General features: G+C 47.2%; 8 protein-coding genes across 8 annotated transcripts; 4 read left to right on the top strand and 4 right to left on the bottom strand.

Moving 5' to 3' along the window:
* Nucleotides 1–163: 163 nt before the first annotated feature.
* EYB26_000711 (uncharacterized protein) lies at nt 164–3,009 on the bottom strand (the record flags this gene model as incomplete). Its single annotated transcript, XM_054260027.1, has 5 exons — nt 164–1,751; nt 1,811–2,032; nt 2,083–2,759; nt 2,819–2,923; nt 3,001–3,009. The coding sequence occupies 5 exons, from the start codon at nt 3,007–3,009 to the stop codon at nt 164–166; spliced, it is 2,601 nt and encodes an 866-aa protein (XP_054116002.1).
* Nucleotides 3,010–3,353: 344 nt separating this feature from the next.
* Nucleotides 3,354–5,281, bottom strand: EYB26_000710 (uncharacterized protein; the record flags this gene model as incomplete). Its single annotated transcript, XM_054260026.1, has 7 exons — nt 3,354–4,053; nt 4,112–4,335; nt 4,388–4,446; nt 4,511–4,760; nt 4,840–5,028; nt 5,091–5,121; nt 5,181–5,281. 7 exons carry the CDS (start codon nt 5,279–5,281, stop codon nt 3,354–3,356), a joined length of 1,554 nt encoding a protein of 517 aa, XP_054116001.1.
* Nucleotides 5,282–7,119: 1,838 nt separating this feature from the next.
* On the bottom strand, nt 7,120–8,546 carry EYB26_000709 (uncharacterized protein; the record flags this gene model as incomplete). Its single annotated transcript, XM_054260025.1, has 5 exons — nt 7,120–7,388; nt 7,457–8,111; nt 8,281–8,363; nt 8,420–8,424; nt 8,530–8,546. The coding sequence occupies 5 exons, from the start codon at nt 8,544–8,546 to the stop codon at nt 7,120–7,122; spliced, it is 1,029 nt and encodes a 342-aa protein (XP_054116000.1).
* Nucleotides 8,547–10,107: 1,561 nt separating this feature from the next.
* EYB26_000708 (uncharacterized protein) lies at nt 10,108–13,113 on the top strand (the record flags this gene model as incomplete). Its single annotated transcript, XM_054260024.1, has 6 exons — nt 10,108–10,151; nt 10,220–10,329; nt 10,394–10,737; nt 10,791–11,049; nt 11,099–12,047; nt 12,105–13,113. The coding sequence occupies 6 exons, from the start codon at nt 10,108–10,110 to the stop codon at nt 13,111–13,113; spliced, it is 2,715 nt and encodes a 904-aa protein (XP_054115999.1).
* A 486-nt stretch (nt 13,114–13,599) lies between these two features.
* EYB26_000707 (uncharacterized protein) lies at nt 13,600–15,303 on the top strand (the record flags this gene model as incomplete). Its single annotated transcript, XM_054260023.1, has 5 exons — nt 13,600–13,617; nt 13,667–13,837; nt 13,889–14,793; nt 14,857–15,011; nt 15,080–15,303. The coding sequence occupies 5 exons, from the start codon at nt 13,600–13,602 to the stop codon at nt 15,301–15,303; spliced, it is 1,473 nt and encodes a 490-aa protein (XP_054115998.1).
* Nucleotides 15,304–16,213: 910 nt separating this feature from the next.
* EYB26_000706 (uncharacterized protein) lies at nt 16,214–16,990 on the top strand (the record flags this gene model as incomplete). The annotated part of the gene is made up of 1 exon (XM_054260022.1): nt 16,214–16,990. The coding sequence occupies one exon, from the start codon at nt 16,214–16,216 to the stop codon at nt 16,988–16,990; it is 777 nt and encodes a 258-aa protein (XP_054115997.1).
* A 1,202-nt stretch (nt 16,991–18,192) lies between these two features.
* EYB26_000705 (uncharacterized protein) lies at nt 18,193–19,962 on the bottom strand (the record flags this gene model as incomplete). Its single annotated transcript, XM_054260021.1, has 5 exons — nt 18,193–18,361; nt 18,431–18,597; nt 18,655–18,762; nt 18,814–19,661; nt 19,743–19,962. The coding sequence occupies 5 exons, from the start codon at nt 19,960–19,962 to the stop codon at nt 18,193–18,195; spliced, it is 1,512 nt and encodes a 503-aa protein (XP_054115996.1).
* Nucleotides 19,963–21,408: 1,446 nt separating this feature from the next.
* Nucleotides 21,409–22,992, top strand: EYB26_000704 (uncharacterized protein; the record flags this gene model as incomplete). Its single annotated transcript, XM_054260020.1, has 10 exons — nt 21,409–21,450; nt 21,559–21,593; nt 21,662–21,715; nt 21,788–21,794; nt 21,848–21,892; nt 21,949–22,081; nt 22,147–22,171; nt 22,238–22,263; nt 22,321–22,351; nt 22,407–22,992. 10 exons carry the CDS (start codon nt 21,409–21,411, stop codon nt 22,990–22,992), a joined length of 984 nt encoding a protein of 327 aa, XP_054115995.1.
* Between the last annotated feature and the right edge of the window lie 328 nt (nt 22,993–23,320).

Raw genomic sequence — 23,320 nt, 5'->3', positions numbered from 1 at the left:
GATTCATCTTATGTGAGGCTTGATATTTGTCAGGTTGCTTAGGGCTTGTGGCTAAGTATTTATGATACACAACGCAAATGGTCAGTCACTCTCGAAACAAAGGGGTATTGGTATAAGTAGAGTGCAAACAAGAATGGATACAGATGTACAAGCAACGGCTCTCTCATGCGTAACCTGCCTCCTCGAATAGCGTAGCCCTGACCTGCACCATAGCGGCCAACTCCAGTACGAACTCGTACAGGATTACAGCATTGGTAAGGATATGCCCAAGTGTAACCACGGTTTCATCCTGGGTTGGCGGTGGCTTGTGACTCGATTGCTCACTTCCATCGACCAGATCATTAGTCGGATTTTCATTGGCGGATTTATTTTCTTGCGGAGCAGAGGTGAGCTGTTCAGTCGTCTTATCGACTCGATATGAGCTGGCAAGTCGTTGTCGGAGGTCCTCAACCGCAACGAGACGTTGAACCGGAGAGGACGGCACAGGTGATTGGACGGATGGCTCACGCAAAGGAGAGCCAATCGTGCTGCGTGGTAGGGAGCCTGGAGTGTTCGAAAGCGGTCCTTCTTGATTGATGTTATTACTGATAGGTCGGCCACGTGGGGAAAGAGGAGTTTCAATGGAGCCTGTAGTTGGAGGTTGTGAGGGCTGACGAGATGTATTGATTGAGCGTTGATTTCTTAAAGTATCGTCATCATCGTCACTGTGTAATAGGTCACGGCGGGCGGCGACTAGAATGTCAAAATCCGGGATATCTCTCCTCCAATCTTCAAGATGTTCTGTAAGTTTTCGTAAAGACTTTGCGATGAGCGCTTCATTCCCAGCTGACCAGCCCGCTGGCGACAGACTTTTCTTAATAGCTGCTAAAGGATCAACAAATTTAGATTGTTCACCGTCGAGACCTGGCGTGTTTCCCTCCGTGACGCTCGGGAATTTCGTTTCTGGAGGCGAAGAATCCGATTCGTACTCGTAGTTTGCAGGATCAACCAACAACCATCCATTGAGTGAGATCAAGTTAGACGAGGCAAGACTCGTGATGAGCTCAGTCAACCCGAGATTCACCGTGACACTGTTTGAAAAGAATCTATCCAACAAGTTCAACATCTCCTTGAAGATCGCATCGTCCAAGGAGAGATCCAGTGGCTGGTCAGCCGGCCCGTCGAGGATGCTGCTCCTTGGAGATGGTATGAAGAGACGAGATTCAAGGACAAGTGCGGCATCTTTGGAATAATGCTCAAAAGAGTCGTTCAATGACGGCTCGTCCATAATGGTTGTGGCAAAAGATAAGTATCTGCGAAGCTCTTCATTGAGAGCACCAACGGTACGCTGCGGTCCAGATACTGGCTCCTTCGTTTTGATCAAAGATCCTGCAAAAGGATGATGTCTCCGTACTATAACCGTCAATAGGCGCAAGGTCGCCACAATTGTCTCTTTATTTTGTGATTTAATGCTCATCAGTATCAAGTCGGCAAGATTGAACAGTGATGGCGATGGCTGTTGCTCCTCAGCTTCTGCCAAGGTAGCAAGCATATCTAGGGACTTGCGCCGGCTGACAGATAGATGTTTCTTGCGTAAATTTTGGGAAACATCCACGCTAGGCTCAGTGTCGGTGGGGGTCGCCATCAAAAATCGAAGAGTGCGGTGAACAAGTTTAGGTTGATCGATAGATTCCAGTAATCGACACAGATACATCAGTACTGTGGAAGTTGATCCACCCTTCACGTCGGAGGATTCCAACAAAGATGGATAGCTTTCATATGTTAGTGATACATATGCAGAAATTATTTTTTTTGACGAATATATCCTTACAGAAGCTGTTGTAAAAATAGTACCTCGAAATGGTCTAGCAGGGTATCATTGACCTCCTTAGATTGGCAATGCTCGATGGTATCCTGCCAAAATAGCAAATAGGATATGAAAGACTCCACGTCAGGACGAATTATTCCGTCAAAATTCCGCTGAATATCATTCTCGTCGGAGAGGGCTATAATAGTCGGCACGTTCTCCTCGACAAAGGTAGGATAAACGTTTCTGTGACGCGTCAGTGTTTGTCAAGTTTAGCCGCAACAACTACTGCATACCTGCTGAGCTGACTATAAACCGCACCCAGACCTGTTGCCATCAGTGTGGCCAGGTCACTTTCAATCAACCATTTCTCAAGTATCCTCGAACGCGTCGCAGTTTCAATGAGATATAACAAGCCCGTTCGAGCAAAGTCACCTGCACGACCTTCACGATGGACATAGTCTACCAATAGGTAAAAGAGTGGGAAATCATCCTTGCGTGTGACTCCTGCAAATTGTTCATCCTCTTCCAATTCTCTCTCCGGCAGTTCGGCCTGCTTGGGAATAAACCAAGCAGTCAATATTTGCGGACGCAAGCGAACGTTGTTGGCAACGCCGAAAAGCAACTCGACTAGACGCGACTCCGTGTCATCCGTACGCACTGAATTCCTTCGAACGAGATCGATCAAAGCCCGCGAAAAGACACGGTTATCGACGACTCCATCCACCTCGGCATCAATCAGCGTGTTGAAGAAAACGGCCGATGATCGCACCAATCCCTCATCTCGATAGGTCAAAGCCAGCTTCGTAACCGTCACGAATATCTGCGAAGTGGAGGCATACGAAAGACACGGATGGGGTGCAGGGCCTCTGGATTCTTCGCTGAGGACGTGGTTCAGACGGTCAACGCAAGCCCGCGCCTGGGACGTCGCGGCGAGTTCGTTGGAAGCGGAGTTGCTCGAGCGCCATATTTGCTTTTCGATTGAGCTCGTCAGAAATGACTCAATTGATAGGGCAGATGGCAGCGACTTACTTGCAGAGTATTGCAGGACCTCTTCAAGGCCGCCAACCGCTCCACGGGGCCGCCTGTTCGAGGGGTTTTGGAGGGTGTGCGGGAACCGCCAACAAGCCGAGACCACTGGGGAAAACAACAACAACAAGCGATTAGCACAGTCCTGGAACATGCAAGGAGTAGCAGATACGAAGAGTGCGTACGAAATCCATGATTTATGTCCAAGGGGACATTTCAGGAGATTGGTGCAGAACCCTCGCGGAACAAACAGCGCTGGTCATACAACAAGGGAAGCTTGAAGCAATAAGCTCTACAACTTGCTACGGTACCTGCTGGGGGTTGGCTTATTGTGATTGGCTGCATAGCCCGGGCCCGTCTGAATCTCCAACTGAGCCACTTTTTTGATACTCTAGGTTCTCCGTACTCCTTTCCAATCGATACTGAGAGAATAAATCATCATAATAGTTATAGCACATTACTCCTTTCAAGATATTGAAAATGAGACTGCCCCAGGGCTTACTGGACGTACAGTTATATATTCAACCGCACCTGGATCTCAAAAGCCATTTGTCTGGAAACTCGTCACTGTCCACCCATTCTGCTCATCATACTGGCTTACAGGGGTACTTCCATACAATGGCGCGTAGTGTGTCGCTTGCGTACACTTTCCATTCAGACAAGCAACCACCTCCTCAGCCGCGCTCTGGCCTTCATACCAAGCCCCCTGCAAGAACCCAAAGTACTCGGCGCTTGTCGCCTCACCAGCAAAATAAAGACGACCTACATTTGCGCGAAGATTCTGATGCATTTCCAATGTCACACCATAAGGCCAATTCGAGTAGCTTCCGTATGCCCATGGCTCAAGGCTCCAGCGCGGGTACATGAATGCAATTGGGTCGGGGACTTTGTCGGCACCGAACATGTCTCGGAGAACGGCCATGACCTGGTTTTTGGTTTCATCGTCGGTTTGAGCTTCGACGCGGTAAGACTGGTCGTGCACCACGGTTACGAAGAGGATGCCGGAACCTTCGAGGAAGCCTGGTGAGTCGAGAGATTGGAAGACGGGATAGTATCCGCGTTCTATAGGATCCGCGTAGAGAAAGTACTGTGTGTCCTTGGGCCAGAAAACTTTGTCCGCTGGGAACTGGAGGAAGATTTTGGTGTACGTGCCCATGTCGAAGTTGTCGATTCCGTCTTGTTTCCATTCCGGGAATTCAGGCTGGAAGCTGACAGCTTCGTTTTGGAGAACGCCGAGGCTTAACTCAGTTAGTCGCTTGTAACTGGGAAAGGGTATGAAGATACCATTAAACGTACGAGAAAGTGCATATGGCGTATTCCGCTTGATAACAGCTCCCCTGGCTATCGGTGATGGTCACACCCGTATCGCTATACGTAACGTTGGTGACCGTGGTACTGAGACGCAGCCGTTTATCGTTTTTTGTCAAGAATGTGCTTGCCTCGCCTTTGAGCCAGGTGTTGAATCCACGCTGATCCCAGACGAAATTGTTTTCGTCTGACCATTGGTAGAATGTTGTATTCTGTTCAAAGATGAGACGACGGCATCAGACGGAATAGAAGACATTGGCTTACATAGTTCACGATACCGAAAACTAGCGAGCTTACTTCGGGTTCATATGCGTACTCCCAGTCTGATTATTGTCATTGTTTAGTTCTCCCCCAACATATGTCAGATCGAAATCACGATTAACATACCCCATTCCCACCATTCAATGGCCTGCATCTTCATGTCCTTCTTCGGCCGCCAATCGCCACGAGTGAAACCAGCTCGGGCACTGCGATCCTGCAGATTTCCCGACTCGATTGTGCCTGCCAACTCTTCGGCGACCGAGTATGCATTCTCAAAGTCACCAAAAAGACTGGAATAATTGGCGTAACCAGTCTCATCGTAGGTAAGGATCGAGCTGTAGTCGGAGTAGGTGTTCTTGACTCCGTATTTTTGAGCCTAGCAAGTCAAAATAGTATGAGCAATGTATTGTCATTGTTATTTGGACTGACTTTCCAGGCGGAAAAGAAGTACGTGCCAGAAGCCAGATAGGGTTCTGAGGACCACCGTCTGTTCCCAACCCCTGCACCCAGTTTGCGCCGAGTTCGACGGTTATAGGATGACCATTCGCGTCCTGTCCGAAGGTCGTATGTCGCATACGACCGCCAATGTCGGAGTTGTATTCGAAAATGATAAAGTCGTGAACTGAATAATTGCTTAGGGCTTGCTAGAGGTAGCCCTACGGTATTAGAGACGGGTACGGTGGACTGATGAGGGTAGGTAACTAACGGCTGCTGTGATACCGGCGACACCACCACCACTATATCCAAGTCGTCAGCAAGTCTCTCGATAATCTCGGTGTAAATATTTATAACTGACAGGATGGCAACAGTAGTTTTTTCGCAGGGTTTCTTCGAACCACCGAGCACTGGACTGGCCAGAGCCAAGGGCAGTAAGAGCCAATGCTTATGGTTTGGCATATCGATAAGGCGAGATTGTTTACTTATCTAGAGATTGTCGATTGATTGCAGCTTGAGCCAGAAGAAAGATTCCAGACTGGGTTTAACTGGTGGCCATTTCCTACGGCTTATATACTTGCAGCTACCTAGGTAACTAGGGGATTTGCTTCTGCAGGGTGACTATCGAGTCCGGCTTGCACATGGATAGCTTCAAGTCATACCTCCATCGATAAGATAATAAAAAGAAAAATCTACTTAGATTGCTTCTACAAGGCATGCACAGCTATCACGATGCACATGAGTGACCACTGGCCAATGATGCATCAACCCAGCACCGAGCTACAGGGCTATCACAGCGTCAGCCGATGCGGCTATTCCAGATGAGGCATCTAAAGAGGCCGTCCCTGTTGAAAGCAACAATCCCGGCTCCGACTATATCGTATTCAGTAGGTGACTTACTCCAGGATTCAGACGCTTGTTCCTGTAGATCGACGATTCGGGATCCATGCGCGCCATCAAGATAAGCGGGTGGGGGGAGCACGCATGTACTTGCTGTTCCTGGAGGCCCCTTCGCACTTCTTCACGATAACTACGATAACAGTTCTATGGTGTAGTATGAAACAACTACATAACTAGTACATACTACATTACCAATAGCACAATCCCATGGCGGAAGTCCAATAGTAAGTAAGTAGTTTAACCAGACTATAATGAAAAACATAACATGTGGATATCCAGGGTTGTAGGGCTAATTGGGTAGAAAAGTAGACCACTCAGTCACGTCACCCTATCAGAGAGGTGGCTCAATCTACATTCGTCATCTTTCACCTGTCCCCTTTATTGATTTCTGATGAAAATATCATGGATGTTAATAGTCATACAAGTAGATGATGTCTATTTGAAGACATCGAGTTGGCAATCATTTCGGAGATGAAGGACAGGCAAGTCTTTAATGTCAGGGTCCATTAACCCTCACAGTATAACATAAAGTTCAACTATATCTCTGATATCAGCAGAGGAGGAGGGGGAGGAGAACAAGAAGAAGAAGAAGAAGGGAAGAGCACCGTGCTTGTTATACTGCAAGGAGACATCCTGCTTGCATCTCCTGCATTCTCTGCTCGTGATAAGGCTTACTTTGGCGAGCCCTTGAAATGGGATCTTCATCGGTGGCAGCAGAAGCTTTATACCATCGACGAGGAGGATGATGGTGATAATAATGACGCATTGGGTAAGGGCTCGAATAGCCGCTATTTACCTTTGGATGGCGGCAGACCTAGATGTATTTGAGAGAAATTGCGTATATACGGCTAGAGCAGTGAATCGGACTTGTGGGGAATTGATTATTCAGTATGTTCCGTCGTAGCTACTATTCTCAGGATGACTGATTGTTATGCTAATGTGTGTCTTGCGTCAAGTCATTGTTCTCGAGACCTCGGTCGCCTGGCAATGTGATCTGGGATCGCAGGCCTGGTCAAGTATAGAATCAGCTCATGTGTTTGTTAGATTGCGCGGCAAAGGACTTTGTATAATCAAAGAGGTTTGTCTAAACACGACGTTTTCATAGATCTATTGCCCAGATTTCAGTCAGATAGAACATATTATCTGACTCACTTGTATCATTAATTGAGCCACAAGACCAAGTGATTAGCTCTGGTATATCAACAAAGTAGTGCTGTAGCTTTTAGTCTCATGACTGTGACATGCTGATCGTGATCATCGTGAAAAGAGAGAAAAATGTAGATTGGACGCCACACGCCATTGCAACCCATCCCTGTCTATCAGAGCATCATCATAACCAATATTTCCCCCCAAGATCTCCCAAATAATCATCATTAATGGTATATACATTAAAACATCGCTTAAAAATCATCACTTTCAACATCCTTTTTCCTTCTGCCGCCGCCTGATTTTCGTTTCCCTCCTTCGTTATGATCACTGCCGTCTTCATCATTCTTGCGAGCTGGTTGATCGGGGATCTTGGAGCATATATCTGCTAGAAAGTCGAGAACTTCGTCTTTGGCGACGGCTTGTTTCAGGTGTGCGGCCGTAACTCGTTTTGAATTCCGGTCTCGGGCTTCTTGTGCGGCTTTCGTGACGAGGGAAATCATGAAGAGTTCAAGTGCTTTGGCTAAAAGACAAAAAAAGTTAGTATTTATGTTTTGAGGATAGAGAAGAATGAGAGAAGCATGAACGTACAAACTGCGATTGGTGTCACTTGAGCCACCTTTCCCACCTCTTCGTCCGCCTGCATGATACGCTTTATCCGAGCTACGGGGAATTTCGTTTTCACGTCAATGCCATCCCATGGTTTTGATCGGCGTTCGTATGGTTCTTGTTTGGGGGCAACTGCGGCGACTTGTTGGTCGAATATGAAATTCTGCTCGGAGGGATGAGCATGAGGGAGAGGTGCTTGATGGTGGACTTGGATTGGTTCGTGAGGTGGTGGTGGTGGTGGTTGGTGGTGGATTGGATGCTGATGTTGTGCTTGTGGTTGTACATGGGCATGAGTTTGAGCCTGTTGTGCTGACAAGCGAGCACTTCGTCTTGCCATGTCGTCGTACGCGTTATTGTCGTAACCGTTGTTATCGTAGGCGGGATTATAGAACGGTTGCTGGAATTGTTGCTGTGGTATTCGGCTATTCACAACCGGAGGTTGATAACCAGAGGCAAAAAATGGCGAGGCGTCGTAAGAAGCGCGTTGCCCGTGAGGGCTAGTGAGATAGGGTAGTTGTGGCTGATACGCGTTGTTGAAGGTGTTCGGGAAGGATGGGAAGGAGGAAAAGTCTGGGGAACGCGGCCGGTAAGAGCTCTCCGGGTCTGTCATATTCTGTTTGGGATCCTGAGTAAGCTGCTTAATCGGCAGTTAGCATCTCTCTTTTATCTTTTCTCGTTTTTTTCCCCATCGTGGCATCGTCTCGTCTGGGCCAGCTCTTCTTTGTTTTTCTCTCCACGGATTGGCTGCTTACAGACCAGAGACCCACACTGGACAACGGCGTTTGGAATTGAGGCTTTGAGCTTACCTTGTGGCTGCCAGGATTAATCAATTTCGACGAATAGAAATGGGGATTTGCCGTGGGTGTTGTATGTGTGTACCGAGTGTCGACTGTACTCCGTACTTGTTAAGTTGTTACTTGACTATATAGCTATGTCAAGCCTCACAGCAGCTAGAAAACAGCAATCTCTATGTAGATCGACTGTATTCTACCCCGTAAGGGAAAATATGAAACAGCTGTCCCTGTCTCTATAATCTTCTTGTTCTCTTTGCTCACGTTTGAGACCTTTCCATCTATGGCGACAAGATGGTTGGTCCAAGCTTCTGGAGATTCTGAGGTGCGTTGACAGTGCGTGGCGTCAACGGGTGAAGGCAAATAAATTGAGGAAGTGGGGAGGCCAAGTATGGATGGGGGGTGGTGGAAAGTGCGTGGAAGTAAGAGCAAGGACTTGTTGTCGTTGTCTTTCGGAGCGCGGGTCGCAGCAGCCCTTTTAACCCTGCGCGGTGCTTGCCCGCGCACACTCAAAATCCCTGCTCCTCAGGAGCCTTGGGTACTTCGCATCACGTGTGATGGGTCTTGTTGTGCTCTCGGCCTATCACGCTGCGGCATGCTCCCTTGGCCTTGGAAACAGTGGAAAGCGGTTAGTGGGCGTCTGCCTGGCGATTCTGATTGGTCTGTATGCTGTATGTAATATTGCGTATTTACGCTGGTATTTTACGAGACCTCCTTTTTCTACCAATCAAACTACTCGGATTGTGGAAGATTTCATCCCTCCCTGATTTCTGATATTGACCGGGATGCGCGCTAGGCTGAATCGGTGTTTATGTATTTTACTATGATACGACAGAGGTTAACTTTCCTGTCATCATCTCATCTCCATCCTGCTCTCAAAATAACCTCAAGCTTCACATCTTCTGATGCTTTCATGTCTACTATATGACTCTCTCAGGGTGAAGGGTGCTTGTGACACGCTTCAGCAACTTATAACTATCTGCCAGTCGGTCTACTAACTCGCTTATTTTGCCCCTCAGTCGCTAGCATAACCACAAGCTAAGTTACTGCATGTCGTCAATAAATATATGCATTCGTTCTCAACCAAAATGCATCCCATGTGCCGACAAATGTTCAGCCTGAATGGCTCACAACCTTTGCCTGGAAGATTAATGTCATCTTCTACGGCTATTACTCTCTCTTCGTGCTAATCATAGGCAACAGGATAAGGCTACGCAAACCGTCCCGTGATGATAAGAGTTAAGACGAGATGTCGAGCGAAAGAGACAGTACGGCTGAGGCCGGGACCTTACGGTTTCACGGCATCGCCACTTTCTCTTTCATTAAGAGCTTGCATCGATGACTGCCTAAATTACTTGATCTAATCTGAGGACTGGTAGCTTCATCTTGTGGCCCAGTCTAGCTACCTCCCTCCAGGTTCAAATATTTCAATCTAAATATCATGCGCCTTCAGTTTCTTTCGAGGCTTGAAATCCCATTAGTAATCTTATAAGTTACTACAAGTAGATATTAGTTAACTAGGTAGTCTGATATCACTTTGATTTGGATCGAGGGCGAATCTTAGCTGTTTGATATTTGCCGGTGAAATGTTCCTCCGCTCCGGCATAAGAACTCCAAAATGTTTAGATGCGGAGCACACTTGATTTCTACGTCGAAAATATCGTTAAACGTCAGTTATGCTATCCACGAACGAGGCGGCTGTTTATTTCATGCAGAACTGAATTGATGTGTTGCTTCGTCATGTCTCCCTTTGTTGAAGTTTCGTTTTGTACTGTCATTCCGTCTTGAGACAGACCATTTTCACGCGGGAAAAAAGGCCGTTCTGACACGTATCAGTCCATAATGGCGAGTACCGAGCTTTCCCAAAGTCTGCTAGATATCATCTCGTGAGTACAATTCCGTCGATTATATTGTCAAAAACGAAGGCATAGGGTTATGTAGCTGACGGATCCAGGTCTCTCACGCAAGATGATATCCCATTCAAACTCCGCTGCGCCATTTGCAACAATCTAGCAATCAACGCCTTTCGCCTGCCATGCTGTGATCAGGCCATATGTGAGAGCTGTATGTTATCTTCGAGTCATTCCTACTTTGTTTCGTCTTCATGGAAGCTGACACCATCCCTCAGGCCAGACATCACTGCCCGAAAGCTGCCCAGTCTGCGAACACAACCCTGTCTCTCCCGAGCTGTGCAAGCCGAACAAAGCTCTTCGTACAACGTTAAAAGCTTTTTTGCGGACAGAAGAGAAGAAGCGGGAGAAAGACCGACCGTCTACTACACCGACTGTGAACACAACTCCACCTGCGCCGAACGTGTCGGTTGAAACCCAAGCCGAGCCTGTTATCGCTGTAACTAAAACCTCGGACAATGCTGTATCCGCGGAAACTGTACCGGTTGAACCAGCTGCAGATGTTGCCGCTGAGGACCCTTCTGTCGATCAGAACGATGTGCCCGAAGCTCCTTCAGTTCAGGTTGGTCCTCATTACCCACCCTTGTCATCGATTACTCTCTGACTCTTCTACAGGAAAATGGAAACTTAGTACCATCTACGGACGAAAATGGAGCCTGCCCCGTCTCAGCGGATGGTGCACTGGACGATGCTGAAGCCCCAGAAGGTGCCGAAGCTCAGCCTGCACAATCAGAGAGTGACCCCAACCAGATGTACCCGAATATGGGAGCTGGTATGGCGGGAATGATGCCCGGCATGGGTTGGGCCGGCCAGGATATGAGCGCAATGGCACAATTCATGCCCAATGCAATGGGTAGTTTTCCAAACACCATGGGTGAGTGACCTCGCACATCTCTTATTATGACTCTAGCTAATATGTATAGGAATGCCTGGAATGGGTCCGTTGAATGCAGCTCAAGGAATGTTCGGGGGTTTTGGTATGAACATGAATAATATGAGCAATGGCATGAATATGGGATATGGCACAGAGCAGCAAATGTATAACAATTGGGACAATTCTCAAAGCAATATGTACAATCCAAATCCGTTCTCGAATGGTATGGGCCAAGATTATGGCACCTCTGGATATGCTGGATACATGTCCCAACCCAACGGGAACTATTCTCAAATGCAGCAATACCCTAACCAAAATTTCCAAAATGGCTACTATGGAAATAGCCCTGGCTATATGAGAGGCACGGGACGCGGCCGTGGCCGCGGTTTCTATTGTGGCCGTGGCGGGTACGATCATGCTAACTACTACCAGCAGAACTACCAGAATAATGTATCTCAAGGACCCATGAACCAGGAAACGGGTCAGACTGAAGATGATATCAAAAAGTTCAACAATGAACTAGCTCCGGGTGGTGGCGACGATCATTTAGCAGACGGCCCATCCAAAGATAGTACTATAACTGGACCCGAAGATGCGAACGCTGCTGACAGTACAGACCGGACTGATAATCCGTTGGAATCTGGGAACAATGGTGAACCCACTAGCCTCGACGAGGGACCTACTTCTCAATTACAAGGTATCCCTACTATTGACGATATTGATAGCGCACCATCGCAGCCTATGGGTTACTCTAGAGGACCAATGCCAGTCATGGATCAAGGATATGGTCGAGGTAGGGGTTTTGGTCGAGGAGGTTTCATGAGTCACCGCGGTGGTTTCTACAATAACAATAATATGCAAGGCCCACCTCCTGGACAAGGCGTTGTTGGGGCTCCTTTAGCACCCCGTGCTATGCGTGAGGGAATTAATAGGGGCGGACTATTTTCGGGTAGGAGAACTGCTTCGATTTCACAGACTGCAGAGAACAGTTCACGCGGGTAAGCCACTTGTCCATGAGCGTTCAATTGCAAGATCAGTGACTGACCATATCCTAGAGCAACCCCATCAATACCACAAGAGAATGTGGTTCCGCACTCACCCTCTGCTGCCGACCCTAAAACACGTTCTTACTCGCCATCCAGAGAAAGATCTCCCAGACCATCACGTGCTCAATCACCGCCTAATCCAGAGTCTCGACATTCCCGGAATCATCGCCGTGACCGATCTGGGTCTGCACATGATAGTATCGACGACAGAGACCGAAAGGATCGTCATAGACGGTCACGGCGTGATGATAGAGATTATGACGCACGTTCACAGTCACGCTCTCGCTCACCATCAGAACGACGTTCATCCCACCGTTCTGGCAAGGATCGAGATCACAAGTCGAGCCATCGCTCGTCCAGGGCTCGCCGTCATAGCCGGAGTGTGAGCCGACGTCGTGAGCGCGGATCCGCGGCCATGACCTCAAATGGCGACGACAAATATGACCTTGCGAGACGAATCATCAACGCACAACGACTTGGCAAAGCTTCTTCAAGCAGGCACGAAACAGAGTCGCGCAAGCGTGGCCGTTCCGAGCGCGAAAAACGTCACGACCATGACAGTGACCGTGGTACTGACCGGGACAGAGACGGCCGGCGCGACCGAGATAAAGCGCGTGACAGGGATCGCGAACGAGACCGTGAGAAAGATCGCAAACGCTCCCGTCGCGATCGTTCTCCGTCAGGAGACGAAAGCGACTCTTCACGCCGTCATTCGCGTCGTTCCAAACGGAGCCATCGCGATGGGCACGACGTTACTGATAAAGAAAGAACTGAGGAGAGAGGAGCAGCTTCAAGCAAAGATCCACATACGTTAGAGCGCGAAGCTCGTAACCGTGAGCGGTTGATGAAGGAGAAACAGCGTCGTGATGCAATGACCGCAGAGCGCGACAGCAAGAGCTCCCGCCGCCAGCACGATCGGGAGACGGCTAGTGGACGAAGGCTTAATTATAGGTACGAAGGTGATGATGATGACATGTCTCGTGTAGAGGAAGAGCGCGAGGCTGGTCGATGGAGATAGATATGTCTCTTCTCACGAGAACCAATCTTCGTCTATATACACTTTATGCTCAATATATCTTCTCCTGAAGTTTGCACTTACTACCTAGGTACTAGAGTCATGAATAAGCAAATAAAAAGATTAGAACCGACAGGTCTTGTCTTTAATGTTGTCTCTGATATCTTGTAAATATATATACAGCGGCTTCAAGTCACTAGGTAGGTATATCGCTATCCACATGTACAAGAAACGAGAGGAGACCCCAACCAATCGACTATCGGAAAATAGAGAAATCATGTACAGATATACAGTTTCCTTGTGTCTTTTCATAAGAATTGAATTGCTTGTCATGAGTGCATCCTTAAAATATTTTGATATCACGTGTTGACTTTCACGATAAGATTAGGTACCGTAGCGGAATGGAAGATGTCTTTGATTCCAAGGTTCCATCAATTACAACCTCCAGAGCTAATTAACAAATGTATGGCAAATGAGTAATTTGATAATATGAAGAGAACTTACGAGGTTCGGCTTTCCTATACGTGTTTCTACATTTACTAATTGGCAAAAATAGAATGCACTCAAACTTCTCGAGTCCCGTCGGCGAGCGGCCCGACCAAAGACTTCTGCCACGCTGAATGCCGGTGCAGCAACAGCAGCAGTGTCCAGTCCCAGTTCACAATCATTAAGAGGAGTGCCGAGTCTGGTTGGAATGAAAGAATGGCTTGAAGCTCTAGGACACTCAGTACGCAAACTCCAATGGTCAAATCTATCATCATTCTCATCTCGTATCTAGACCAACGACATCAATGGCTTGAACATCATCCATGTCGCGGGCACAAAAGGAAAAGGCAGCACATGCGCGTTTACGCGTTCATTTCTTCACGCGCACGGCTTGCGGACTGGATTTCCCAAGCGTATCGGACTGTATACCGGTCCAGATCTACAATCCATCCGAGAAAGAATACAGATAGACAACCAGCCCATCACTGAAGATCTATTCACGCGATACTTTTTCGAGGTGTGGGAGCGTCTTTCGCCGCCGGATACTCTTGATGTTGCCGGCGATAACAAAAAGACCAGACAACCCCGCTATCTGCAGCTGCTAGCTTTATTGGCGTTCCACACTTTTATCAGAGAACGCGTCCAGGCAGCTATCTTCGAGACTCATCACGGAGGTGAATACGATGCTACGAACGTCATTTCGCAACCGGTGGTGACTGCTATTACATCCCTTGGAATGGATCATATCGCGCAATTAGGTCCTACAATTGATGATATTGCCTGGCATAAATCGGGGATATTCAAACCTGGAGTTCCGACTTTCTCGGCGCCGCAAGATCTAGGTCCGGTGGAGGTTATGCGTCGCCGTGCTGAGGAGAAGAACGTCCCGTTGAAGTTCGTGTCGATTAATGAGAAGTTACCGGAGAATAAAAAGGTGCTGGCTGCTCCTGTTCAGCGGATTAATTGCTCCCTAGCTCTGGAAGTAGCGCGGTGTTTCCTGCAGGCAAGAGCACCGGAATGTGTGATTGATGATGATCTTGTCCGAAAGGGAGTTGAGAATTTCATCTGGCCTGGCAGATTTGAAATTATCCAAGACGGTCAAATACAGTGGTTCTTGGATGGCGCACATAACCCTCTGAGTTTGAGGCAAGCCTCACAGTGGTTTGCAGACAACATAGACCGTTCGGAGACGAAGAAGTAAGTACATGCGAACATTGATGATCTGAGTATCTGAGACTGACTTATTTATGTTGACAAAAGATGTCGTGTCCTTATTTTCAGTCATTACTCTGAAGAACGCGATGGCATAACGCTGGTCGAGGAGCTAGCTCGTGGTTTGCTCGAGAATGACGCACAGCCAGATAAAGTCATCTTCACCACCTACGATGAGAGGAAAGATGGTACGAAGCGGATCGGTAAGTCCATACTAGTCTAAATAGCTGCTCTAGCCAGCAGAGAGACTAATGCATATATCGATGAATAGACAAAACTCTCAAGGTGCCGGAAACCCCCTTTCCAGATGTGCGCACAGCATATGCTACTCGATGGGAACAGCTGGACCCCAAGCCTGGACTATATGTGGAACCAACGATTGAAGACGCCTTGGCGCTTGCTAGAGATATTGCCGTGGAAAAGGAAGGGCTCGACGTTTTGGTGACAGGGAGCTTGCATCTCGTTGGCGGTGCGCTCAGCTTACTGCGGCCTTAACTTCGATGCGACTTGTATCATTGAATCAAAGCTATCGTTTCTCTCATCTGGCCAATGGCCTGTGATAACCTGGGGCATTGCCGGACTCCAACGGCGATTTCTAGTCGGATTATTGAAGCGTACAATGTGCGCGAAAGTAAAGTTCATGATCATGAATTAGAAATTCCTTGAGAACTTCAAGCTCAGATATGCCTGTTATAGTCTACGATTTCGCATGCTAACTGGTTCGATATCTATACCTCGGGCAACTCCAAACTTTCGTCCGGACCGGTCCGTTGGACGGTCGAATTCGTGATGTTTTTACATGGTATTCCTGCATTGCGTTTCCACACTCAATTCGGAATTTCCGATAGATAATTCCGATCCAAGATTACAAAGTACTATGTGGACGGATTTAAGGGAAGAAACTAAATGAGCTTACAGAGTATATTTTTTTAAGCCCATCCATACGACCACATTCGGGTTTCGTTACCTCAATTGATCAAGTCTGTCCCGATGTATCGGCAGACCCTCTTTCAGCAACCCATCAACAACTCCCGATTAGTAACACCGTCTACAAAGTATAGTTATAGGGTAGAATAAAATAGTTACATCTTGTTTGATTGCGTCATTTAAGAATGTCATTGTGATGCGTTCCCACAGTGAAGATACTATCCGAGATGCGAAGCTCCGCATAATGGACGAACGGACCAAACTGTCCGTAAGCACACGAATGGCTTCATCAAACCAATTTCAGCAGCTTATAAAAGGAAAGGAACGTCACGAATGCTGATGTTCTTCTTGGTTGATTATCTGTCACTCATTACTGTGGAACTGTGTTTTCGAATCTAAACTTTTCCTCCTTTACCCTGACGCAGGCAAACATCCAAGCCCTAACCATCCACGATACAAAGCTCTTTTCATCCGCACAATGTCAATCATCACCAGCAAACTCACCGGCAAGAACGTTCTGCTGATCGGCGGAACATCAGGAATTGGCTTCGCCGTCGCCCAAAAAGCGCTCCAAGAAGGCGCCCACATCACCATCAGCTCATCATCCGAAGACAAAATCGCCAACGCAGTTGAGCGACTACGGGCAAGTTCCCCCGAACACGCATCTAATGTGAGGAGTTACGCGGCCGACCTTTCCGTCAAGGACAAAATTGAGGCAACTGTCGAGGGGCTTCTCCAGTACGCTGCCAAGAACTCTACTATCGATCATGTAGTCTTCACAGCCGGAAATGTGCCGCCCATGGCACCACTCGCTGAATCAAGCTTTGAGCATGTCGACGCTTTCCTTAATGTGCGGTTCTATGCAGCTCTGGCCATTGGGAAATATGCGCCCAAATACATTACTCCAGCTAAAACATCGTCGATTACGCTCACTTCGGGGACGCAAGCTCGCAAACCTACATCATGGCTGCCGCCGATCATCACCAATGTTATCGAGGGCCTGATGAAAGGTCTGGCAGTCACCCTGGCGCCTGTCCGCGTCAATGTTGTAGCGCCCGGGTTTATTCTTACAGAGCTTTTGGAGAAGCTGCCCACAGAGATGGCGCATGCATCTATTGAAAATGCAAAGGCGAAATCGTTGACCAAGAACATTGGATCACCTGACGATACATCGGAGGCATATTTGTACTTTATGAAAGATAGTTTTGTGACTGGCGTCGTGTTGGATACGAACGGTGGCGTGTTTCTCTCTTGATCAACTACGGACCCGTGTGCATATTTAGCATTGTTGCATAGAGATGACAAGTGGAACTTCATCCAGTCGGTACAAATCGGTGATTTTCAGATGTATATACCAGTCAGTTAGAGATATTGGACATACAACCTGAATAAAAGAATAGAAATTGTATAGGCACTATGTGCTATAAACAGCACTCACTGCCTACTTCCGAAGCATCTCCGTATGTTTTGGAGAATAGTTTAACCCTAAAGTCTTTTGTATTAGATTGGATTAATCTTCTCAACTGGACTGCACGTGTGATTTCACATCTGACCGACTCGATCAAAACTCTCAAAAACCAGTCTCTGCCGTAAACATGTAGTTATAAAGTTTACACATCCATCCCCTCAGTGGTCGGTTCAATAAAAGGCCATAGCTGCATACAGTAAGTACTGATTTCCCATTACGTGCTCTCTTTTTACCGAGTATGTATCAAAGCAATCACCGATGCATGGCGGGACGCTATATATGTAAAATCCCTGCACTTCAACGGCCGTCACATGCGGGCAGTCAACAGGGGTCCAACTGAGGCTACGAACTAGTTAGCTAGTGGCTGGTTGGTTGGCTGAGCCCTCAGACTCGATGGTGGAAAATACAAACATGCGGACTGTCAATGGGGAGACATACCTACCTACCGGTACTACTGGTACTAGTATGCATGTACCAGTGGTTGTCACTCTGCAGCCACAAACCGCCGGCTACATACACAGCGTATTTTACGTGCGATTACCTGAAGAATGAGATGACTATTGTAAAATTTGTGTAACCCTTCGACTTCTAAAGTGTCCAACCAGGCGTCTTTTATTTGGCCTGAAGAATTTTAACCTTTTTGGTGGCCGCACGGGCATCTATGATCTATCAACTTTCCTTTGCACTTGGAAAAGAGTGCCGAGTTACTCAGTAAGGAAGCATTCATATTCAATTAGGTCCTTGACAAACAACTTCCCAAACCTTGTAATAACTATGCATCGCCGGGATGACTGCACATCAATATGTAGACCCATACCTGGATTTGACGGCATGGGAACCAGTCCCGGATCCAACGTGTGCTCAGGATGACCATAGATTAGAATATGCTGAGGGGGTTTTACATCTTCAGATCAGCACGTGGCATCAACAAAGGCAATGCCAAAGTAATGTTGCTGTTAATAAGCAATCCTGCCACACGATCGATAGAATCAGTTCACTCCCGTCACTTTGATACGTACGCCTTTGGAATCTAATTTCGGTACTGGGACGAAAAAGTCGCGCTCAGGCTCCACATCCTCGACCGTTGTCTCGAATAAATCCATTTCGAATCGAGGTATGATTTTGGCCAGGGTCAGGTATAGTTCCGCGTACGCAAGACTGTAGCAGAGAGATGATTGTAAGCGGCATGCCGATGGGGGCAAGTTGAAAGAAAAGATAGAGACTCACTTTATACCCAAGCATGATCTACTGCCCCTCGAGAAACAGATCATGTATTTTTCCAGTCGGAACCCTGTTTCTTGGGCTTTGATCCACCGCTCAGGACGGAATTTCGACGGCTCAGGGAATAACGTGGGATCCCAGTGCACAAAATAGATTGATTCACTGACTGGGGTCTATGACAACACATAGTAAGAACTGACTCTAGAGAATGAAAGGACACATGGACTTACACCGGGAGGAATAACCCAGTCCTGATATTTGATAGGTTCGTAGGCAATGCGAGGTGATCGACTCATGACACCAATATTCAATCGGAGACCTTCGGTAATGACGGCGGTCTGAGAGAATAGTTAGAAAGTCCAATTTGATTGATTGAGGGGACAAATTACCAAAAATGGAAGTTTCTCCAGCTTCGGCAAAAGAGGAGACTCGTCTAATGAGATTGAAGCCAGCTCTTCACGTAATTTGCGCAAAAGGTTCTTATCCTCCAAAACGTAAAACATAATAATGGTCAAGGTGTTGGCAGTGGTTTCGCTCCCGGCTCCGACGACAGATTGACCTTCGTCGATAAGGCGAGCTGCAGACTTTTCCTCTGGCGGCAGATCGCTATCAAGCATCACTTGGAAGATACTTCCATTAGACTTATTTCCAGCGGAGTCCTCTTGTATCAAGATGTCTACTTTCTCCTTGACAAGCATGGCCCATTCTGCGAGAGACGCAGCATTGGGTTGAAGGACTTTGAGAATGGAGTGGGGAATTGACCTCAACAAGGGTAATGCCCATGGAAAGTTTCGAAGGAATATACCGTTTTCCAACGCAGAGATCAGGGCTTCTTTCCATTCCTCCTTGAAATTGTCTAGGGCGAGATAATTATAGCTCTCGCCGTAGGAGTAGTGACAGATAATATCCATTGTAAGAGCCATGAGTGCCGCATCCAAGCGTACCACACGCTGAGTTCTAGCTGCATCAATCAAACGGGAGCTCAGACGCTCAATTTTCTCGGTGATCAATGGTTCCATACGCTGCACTGCCTGTTTGGAGAAGAACGGATTGAGCGCATTTCGTCGCAAACGATGGTGCGAGTGGGAAACAGTTGAGAACGATGCGCCAGGGGTGCCGGAAAGCATAACCCAGTCCTTGTATTTGTCGCGCTTCTTTGATGCAGGCGCGTACAGCTCATCGTAAAAGTCTGCGTCTCGGATGTGCAGCTCATGTGGGTTAATTCGCACAATTGGGCCTTATAACAGTATGTCAGACACTTGTTCGACTAACAGACATCATTGGGAGTGAAAGACATAGTGCATATTGTGTTACACACCATATTTCTCGTGCATCTCTTGAATCTCCCATATGAACATCCCCCTACGATACATATCATGATAGGCCTCATACCACCCAGTCAAGGCGGCGATCTTTGGCCCAGGAAACTTTGCCAAAGGATGGAAATAGAGTCGATAGATGGCGTTCACGAACAAGTAAGCAATCGATGCTCCTGTGAGAGCATAGAATAGGTTCGCCCATTCCACTGAGGGTGACATCTTTATGGCGGAGTAAGTAAAAGACCGGTAGTAGTGTTAGCATTCATTATGACTTGTCGTCGCAAGATTTGGGCTGTAGGCTGAATATAAACATAGCACTGGCATCCTTTTGTGGTTTACTCAAGTGGGCCATACGCACTTCAAATCCATAGAGGAGGGAGACAACAGGTAGTAAAACATTGCTCGTCATTAGTTGATACTACTGCTCGTTACATTCGACCCCATTCTCCGGACCAAATTCCAGAAGCCTCTAGTTAACGTCATCCGGTTCCTGACCAACCATAATGCTGGATCTGAGTTGAATCTTATTCATGCCTCCGAGTTAGCGGGTATCCAAGGCTCCGACTCGCCTCTTAGCATGGCTCGTACGCAAGTCCAGGTCTTTTGACCCTTGGCCAAAGTTCGCACGGGCTCTTCAGGAGGAGTCCAACATTCAGCCACGAAGTAGTTGATGGGGTCCTTGACGGGTCAGACCCGTTTGTCGCAGGAATCCATACTGACTTTGCACACGTGGCAGCCAATACCATCTGATCAGCTATCATACTCGAACCAAGCTCAATTGGGTGCAATTGACCATAGTGTTCTTCGAGACACTGGTACTCGATGCAACCCGTACGTTCTGGGGCGTATGGAGCTTCGATTGAGCTGTTAGTGTCCTCGCTCCTGAAGAAATATCATGTACTCCACACTGCTGCATGGGTAATCCAAGACTGTCATCCCACTAAGTCTGCATAACAGGCTTGTAGATTACCAGATTATGCCAAAGGAGGTATAGATGAGTCTTGTAATGTACGACGTAGAGCTTGAAATATAAGGATCTATCTGATTGGTTTAAATACGCAAAAGCATGCCCTTGGTAGCGTTGCATGCATGGCGGAAAGCTTGCCGGCCCGCCGCGTGCCGCACCCGATGACAGTACGGAGTATGTAGTACAAACGTAGCAAGAACTGATAATGCATGAACTGGCTTAGCGTCGGTCTTAATTGACACTGTCGTGTCAGTCTACTGGATTAGCCCACTAGCCCATTTTGGACGCTCCTACCGCCTTGGGACGTGTTGTCCTCGCATCATCTATCCGTGACCTGCACTCCGCTGTCCACTAGTCTAGTACAAAACAGGGTCTATCAAAGACTCTTTAGTAGTCGGGAGGCGGCCCTGTCACCTGTGGAGGGGGAAGGGGAACTAACTATGGGAGTAGCGGATGATGCGGATCAAAGAAGTTGAACAAAGAAACTCACCTTGACGACGGCTATGCATCATAGCAAATTGCACACACAGCGGTTTGGCAGGATTCTCGGGAGGACTCTTGACCTTTATTATCTGTTTGTTTTCATCCCAGCACCATACTTTTCAATCTTTTCTCCCCGTTTATCCGATTCTGCGTGGTTCCCCCTAGCACTAGACAGGATTGGGTTTGTTGTTTGAGGTACCCAAACTCTATCAGCCATGGCTGAACATATCACCACGGATGCACCCATTGAGGTTGATGTATGAAACCCGAGCCCAACATTACATTGCTTAATTGAAGAGAAAAATGGAGAAGGCACACGACTGTAAGAAATATGCTAACTTATTTTTTTTTTTTTTTTGGCTTAGAGCTCAGAGACAGATTCTGCCTTTGAAGGAAGCGTGTAAGTCCATTACGCTGGAACGATCGATCTCATGATGCGTTAATCGCTAACTAGTGTCTGGTTTTCAGCGGGGAGTCTTTGAGTTATCAGACATCTATCGCATCCAGTGTTTTAAATTATAAGTCAGTAGAATTTTATGAAATCAATGGATACCATCATTTGATTGATCGGATAGCGATTGACATTTCTTACAGATACGAGGTAAAACGACCTGCTTAACAGACGTGAGAGACATCAACTAACAGCGTGGTCAGAATGGCCGCCGTTATCATTCCTATAGGGAAGGCGAATATATGCTAGTAAGAAGCACCCATTTATTCAATGCCGGATGGAAATTTCTGATCAACCACAATAGCCTAATGATGACCAAGAGCAAGCCCGAATGGACTTACTTCACCATGTATATCGGATGTTGCTGAAGGGAGAATTACACTTTGCTCCTATTACAAAAACCCCCCAGCGTGTCCTGGACCTGGGTACGGGAACCGGTACGTGACGGTCGATACTCTGAGAGTTGAAAACCATCATTTATGCTAATGTCTAATTCCTTCAGGAATTTGGGCCATTGATTTCGCAGAGTATGCACTGCCTAATATGCCGCTTTTTGTAAAATTAAGGAGAAGCATCTACTGACATCGCCTCAGCCAATATCCATCTGCACAGGTCCTAGGCAAGTTTGAATATTTTTATGATCTATCTTCTTGAACAAATACCAATACTCTATTAGGCAATGATCTCAGTGCCATCCAGCCACAATGGTTCGTCTCTCCAAGAAGCTTATTTACAATCCAAAATATCTGATTGAATCTGCAGGACACCACCTAACTGTAGCTTCGAGATTGACGATTTCGAAGCAGATTGGCCGTTCAACCGTCCATTCGACTATATTCACGGACGTGAACTCGCGGGTTCCGTCAAGGATTTCGACAAACTATTTTCTCAAGCCTATGCCAACTTGAAATCGGGCGGCTACTTAGAGATGCAGTCATTTCGAATAGAGATTTTTTCTGACGATGATTCCCTAGACAAAGCCGTCTTTACCAAACAATGGGTTGGATTGCTACAAGAGGCTGCCATCAAACATGGCAAACCGATGGCCAACATGGATGAGTGGCCGGACAAAATGAAGAAGGCCGGTTTTGATGACGTTATGACACACATTATGAAAGTGCCGATGAACCCATGGCCGAAGGACCCAAAGCAGAAAGCCATTGGTCGATATATGCAGTTTGAACAGGAACAAGCGGCCCCCGGTTACACGAATGCCTTACTGAGCCGGATATTGGGTTGGAGTAAGAAAGAGATCGATATACTCTTGGCTCATGTTATCGGTGAACTTCGAGATCGAAGCATTCATCAATATGCAATGGCTTATCTTGTTTATGGCAGAAAACCATGATTATTGGATCATGTTGGCCTCTAATAAATAAGTGCGATCAGATGATACCACTATTGTGGTTTCTGTAAATGAGCGTTCCCAGTGTGATCTTATTAAGTGCTTTGAAACTAATAATATTAATTGGATAGTTATAGAGAGGCATTATTGACATTCATGATGATATCCTGATATTATCAGAGACCAGTTATACGCAGAAGAACAGCAGCAGATTGGCAAAAGACAAAAGGCTGCTGACCGTCTTGGGTCTGTGATTCCTCCAATCAATATAAATGTTCTCCCGATGCAAGCATCTCAGCCTCTGGTGTCTTCCTCATCCAGTGATCCTCCT

The sequence above is a fragment of the Talaromyces marneffei genome, chromosome 1 (genome assembly GCF_009556855.1).
Source record: "Talaromyces marneffei chromosome 1, complete sequence".
Lineage (NCBI taxonomy): Eukaryota > Fungi > Ascomycota > Eurotiomycetes > Eurotiales > Trichocomaceae > Talaromyces > Talaromyces marneffei.
The sequence above is the reverse complement of the archived record's forward strand: the minus strand, read 5'-3'. Positions and strand labels throughout refer to the sequence as shown.